Raw genomic sequence first — 5,336 nt, forward strand, 5'->3', positions numbered from 1 at the left:
GTCATTTTCAAGGCAAATTCAAGGATATGGAGTATGAAGAGGAGGTGTCGGCTCTGACCTCCTATCCTGAAGATAAAGTCTTCTTTTCTGTTACCTGTCTTCTTTCAGGACGTCTTTCCTGGTTAGACATTCAAGGCAAATCCAAGGATGTGGAGTATGAAGAGGAGGTGTCGGTGCCTGGCTCTGACCTCCCATCCTGAAGATAAAGTCTTCTTCTCTGTTACCCGTCTTCTTTCAGGACGTCTTTCCTGGTTAGACAGAAACCTGAAAACGGGTTTCCTATCCCTTTTACCCATGTCTGACCTTCCCTCTGGAGCAACACAGGTAAGGCCAGGGTCTGACAGTCCTTATAATACTGAAGACAGCTCTTGGACTCCCACCCACCCAAAAGCCTCTCTTTCCAGGACAGCGATATTGTGACTTACAAGGATGAACAGCCCCAGTTGCTTCAAACATTCCTATAAATGGACCAAATCAATTTTCACTTTTACCTTCATGCATCTTTAATTCCTTGCCTCTGGCTCTTCAATTCAAATTGTTAGATATTGTGGAAGGAGGGGGCTAGGGAGAGATTACGAAGGCAGGGGTGGTGAGGTGCAGGGGAGAGGCCATTTCCGTGTCCCTGTCAAGCAAAAGCCTCCAAAGCTTTAGTCCTGATGTGGCTTTTCACCAATGGAAGCATCTCTCCTGCTTTGTCCTTTCCTGCTTGTGTCACACACAGAGCTCCAGACCTTTGCCCCAGACGTTACATCCTGGGAAACCACTGGGCAGAGCTGGCCCGTTTTGTCAGTGGTTTGTGTCCAGGTGGTCCCCTGGAGTTGGGGTAATAACCCCCCACTTGGACCAGAGGAGGGTGCACCTCCCTGAGTGTCCTCCAGGCCCAGTGCTTCTCAGACCGCAAAGGCTCACCTCTGGACCCTCTCCTGTCTCTGCTCACTGGGAATTTAAGGTTCTGGGAGGCGAGGAGAATTACCCTGTTTCCTGCAGGGGCCTCGTCTCGCCCATGGGCCTCTACCCCGTGGGACTATGCAGCGGTTGGGCCTGCTCTGGCCCTGGGAAGACCAGGGGCCAGACCCCGTGCTTCCTTGTCAGGTTTGAGAGGTGAGAGGGCTCTGAGTGTTAGGGTCACCGACAGAGATACGCACAAATGTATTAGATCATCTGGAAACCCGATGGGCTGAGCCCCTAAATGGCTCCAGCACCCAGAGATGGGGAGTCAGAGACTTTAAAGGACTCTAAGTGGGCTTTTTTGGCAGGGAATTCTCTGGGTGGGTCCGGATCCTGGGCAAGTCCCGAGGGAAAAGTTACTGGTCTTAGTAAGTGGAATGTGGTCCAAGCGAAAGGAAATGTCGGTTGGGAAATGACCTCAAGGTCAGTTTCCCCGGGGAGGGGGTATTGATTTGATTATTTGATCAGACCTTACAGTGAGCACCTAGTGATCAGGCTGGAGTCCATCCAGTCTTAGCTTGACATTAGACTCCTTTCCAACTGACCCCCATTAAAGCCAGGGCCTCACTGAACACACTGCCACTTGGAGTTGGCACACACTCGAGACCACCGTGCTGCTCGGGGTGATGTGTGTGAAGACTTACCTGGCACGTGCTGTGGTGACGGTTCCAGAGGTGGGTGCTCTGTTCTGACAGACGCTGGGGAGGTGAGGGGCTCCCTGGCCAGACCCCAGAACAGCCTGGGCCTCCCAGGGCTAGTCACTAACAGGGGATGGCAGGAGGGCCCAGTGGGGGCCTCTGTGTGTCCTTCTGCTGTGGTCTCCTCACAAGGTAAACTGACAGCACTCAGTTGTGCCTCCACCCACCACCCAACTTGGGCGAGTTTTTTGTTTAAACTCGAGTAAACAGGGACTGCAGGTCCCTCCTGCCCGTGTTGGGTGGATGGAAGTGGCTGATCCTCACTGAGAGGAAGCACAGAGCAGCAGGAACTTTTGGTAATGGGTAAACCTTTATTCTGAGTGGAACACATGAGGTCAGCTTCTGCTGTGCACGATACATTCACGAGAACGACTGTAAACCTGGGGCCACACCGCACAGCACGCAGCCCACGCCTCCCCGTGACAGAGCCTGCAGTGCAGAGCCTGGAGTGCGGAGCCAGCGTCCTGTGGAGCTTGAGGGGGAGGAGCCACAAGAGGGCAGTTTCCAGCGGGCAGTTCTGGCGACTGCTGAGCCCAGTCGGCTGATCCACGGGCTGATCCACCGGCTGATTCCGGGAGCTCCTGTCTCCTGACGCTGCTTGGCTGCACACGGTTCACAGCAGCGGTACGTTCACTGGGGCTCAGAACATAGTGGCCACACAAGCACTCAGCACTGCCTGGCAGAGACATCACTCACTCAGCACAACCATAAATATTTCACAGCAGCTCACGCTCACATTCAGCCTTTCGTGAAGAGCCGGGGCACAGGAGGGCCACGAAGAGGTATTTCCCCCAGCCCCTCCTCCTATTCACAGTGTCAACTCCATCGGTTAACCTTGAGGCATCCAAAGACTGAGGAACAGTTCTCTGTATGACTTCCCGCGTCCACACCCAAGGAGGAGCAAACACGTTCAAGTGCAGAGTTCACGGCGCCTTGCCGGGCCCACTGTCCCAGAGGGCACGGGCGTCCTCACTCGGCTCACCCTGAGCAGCAGGGCAGCCCGCAAAACCTCGCCCTGATTCTGGGAGAAGGTGGAGGTCCGCCTTGGGGAAGTGGGTGTAGACAGGGGCAGGGGCACAAAACAAGACTCCGGTCCAGGAGTGGATGTCACAGCTACCCACCCCTACAGATGGGGGCGTGGGGACAGCGGGACTACATCACCTGGCCTCGGCAGGTGCTCTTTCCCCATCTGGTTCGCTGCCCGCCTGGAGCTGAGGCAGGGAGGAGGAGTGCTGGGCCTGGGCTGAGTTCCAGTCCTCGGCTCTTCCAGGGGCAGGGCTGCAGGGCCGCAGGGCTGCAGGGAGGAGGGTCTCGGTGAGAGCTGTGGCCTCCTCCCAACACGTCCAGAGTTTCCAAAGGGCCTGTTCTTGCAGAGACGAAGCCACTACCTTGAGGACAGCAGGCAGCTCAGCCACTACGAGGCCCTACTCTTCTGTCCATTCAGGGAGTCGATGTAATGAAAAATGGCCCCCAGAGCCCAGCTGGTCTCAACGTTGTTGATTTTCCGAGTCAGCTGGAGAAGACAAAGGGAGGGGCAGAGGGGCCCATGCACACAGGTGACAGGATGGCTTGGGTGGGAGGCAGGAGGCAGCGTCCTGGCTCCTCAGGCTGTGAGGGGCACAGGGCGCAGGAGGTGAGTCCTTACCTTCAGCACTTTGTTTCCCGGGAAGCCGAATTCTCGGAGCAGCAAGCTGATGTAGGTGAGATCCATGCACAGGAAGGGGTTGTTCTGTGGGCGGGTCTCCGCCGTCCGGCACACTGGGGATGAGAGAGCGGGTTCCCAGTCAGGTTCCCGGGAGGTGGGGGTAGGTGTATGCAGACCCGACTCCACTCACTCCAGGTGTCTACTCTGCGCCAGGCTCTGTGTGGACTCCCGGTCCTCACTGCTGATTTACACAAGCCTGCAGCTCGGAGCAGGACCGCGACCCACCAAGAGCACACCAAGGGGCGGGCCTGAGGTCAGCCACTCGCCAGGGGCTGGGCCGCCCGTCCCGGTATCATGGGTGGGAGGCCACATCTCTGCCCCCATGACATGGACACCTCTCCCGGCCGCAGACCTGGGCTTTCGGAGGAATGAAAACACCAGCAAAACTCGCTCCAAACAATCTACTCTTGATCTCCAGGGCGATGGACAAACCCACCCACAGCCTTCCCAGCATTCTGCTGGGCACCTTTGCCTACTGAAGAGTCACGGACACCCAGTGTCCACAAGACAAACCCGGAAATGACAAGAAAGTTTAGGAGCCATTTTGGGGAGGAAGAAGGACTTTTTATGGAGAAACATACAAAGGTTAACTCTTTCGACATGCAACTGGGAATGGCGACCGAAGAGAACATTTACAAGCCTTCGCTTCCTATCCTTTTCGGCTGGGGCGTGAGATGGCGAGGAAAGAGACGGTCAGGGCTGCAGGGCCAACACCTGTGACACCCCAAGGGCACAGGACCAAGCGTCCAGTTTGTGCCGGCACCACAGGAGTCTCAAGGCCACTGAGGCCCGAAGCTGGCACCTGGGGATCCTGGGAGGCAGGTACAGGGCGTGCCGAAGGGCTGGCTGCCAGCCTGCTCTTCATCCTCATGTGCCAGGCTCTGCTGTTCCGGGGGCCCTGGCTTCTTCCAGTTCTGGTGACAATTTTGAATCTACTGGGACACTTTCAGGGGAAATCGCTCCTCGGGTTAACCTGAACCACAGCGAGAGGCGTCAGGAAAAATAAAATCAAGGGAGTCCATTCCTCACAAGGATTTTTTACGGCTGGGGACACGGGCGGCCCCCTTCCCCACCACCTGGGGCCACACGGGAGGTGGTGAACCGTTGGTCTGGGCCCAGCATGGTGACCCAAGTGTACTCTCAACTCCATACTCACCCCTCTGAACACTCATCTGGTTGCCAGAATCAAGAGCCCACCCCAGGAGTTCTGGCGCCACTGCCTGTCACAAGCACCACAGCCTGCGTCTCAGACAGGACAGCGTCCCTGCCTCCAGCTCCAGCCCCTCCCACCCGGGAAAGTGCAGCAGCCACTCACCGTACTTGGCCGCAATCTCAAAGTCTCCGACCGCGAGGCTGCCTCCCTTCTCTGCATCTGGGGGACAAGATCAAGCGTCCAGTTTGTGCCGGCATCACAGGAGTCTCAGGGCCACTGAGGCCCGAGGCTGGCACCTGGGGACCCCGGGGAGGCAGGTGCAGGATGTGCCGAAGGGCTGGTTGCCAGCCTAGACTGGCTGTAAGCAGGGCAGTGGCCCCGGGACAGGGACCATGCTTTCTGAGGTGCTGACAGGCTTGGGGTGGGCAGATGTTCCCTGCGGGACCACATGGGGGCGGTCAGCACATCAGGGATCTTACAGGGGCTGCCTGAGGAAGCCCATTAGACCCCACTTTTTAACTTTAAGAAAAGTAAACTGGAAATGTGCCCCAACGCTATGGCCCTGAGCTCAGCAATGGTATTCTGGCATCTGTTTCCTTAGTGTGAAAAAATTCTGTATAAAAAAAGTGAGGGGGCGGGGGGGAAATGGACACATATGTAATACCCTTTGTAATAAAAAATTTAAAAAAAAAAGAAAAAGTGAGGGGCGGGTTGTTAGGTCTTAGAGCAAATGGGCAGCCCCAGGCCCCTGGCCATTCCCGGGAGAGAGGCACCTCACTTAGTCTGGCCTGAGGCAGCTACTCAGTGTGTGGAAAGGAAGTCTCCTGGCTTC

The 5,336-nt window shown here is 56.6% G+C and overlaps 1 protein-coding gene across 2 annotated transcripts in view; it reads right to left on the reverse strand.

Moving 5' to 3' along the window:
• Window positions 1-1,937: 1,937 nt before the first annotated feature.
• ENTPD6 (ectonucleoside triphosphate diphosphohydrolase 6 (putative)) overlaps window positions 1,938-5,336 on the reverse strand; it is a 28,205-nt gene continuing 24,806 nt past the window's right edge. For both annotated transcript variants that reach the window (XM_006755241.2, XM_006755240.2), the window contains exons 12-14: window positions 4,667-4,723; window positions 3,292-3,404; window positions 1,938-3,159 (exon numbers count right to left, since the gene is read on the reverse strand). In XM_006755241.2, the coding sequence (XP_006755304.1) occupies window positions 3,061-3,159; window positions 3,292-3,404; window positions 4,667-4,723 (269 nt within the window). In that variant the 3' untranslated portion in view covers window positions 1,938-3,060. The remainder of the gene's footprint in view (window positions 3,160-3,291; window positions 3,405-4,666; window positions 4,724-5,336) is intronic.

Source organism: Myotis davidii, unplaced genomic scaffold (assembly GCF_000327345.1).
Source record: "Myotis davidii unplaced genomic scaffold, ASM32734v1 scaffold733, whole genome shotgun sequence".
Lineage (NCBI taxonomy): Eukaryota > Metazoa > Chordata > Mammalia > Chiroptera > Vespertilionidae > Myotis > Myotis davidii.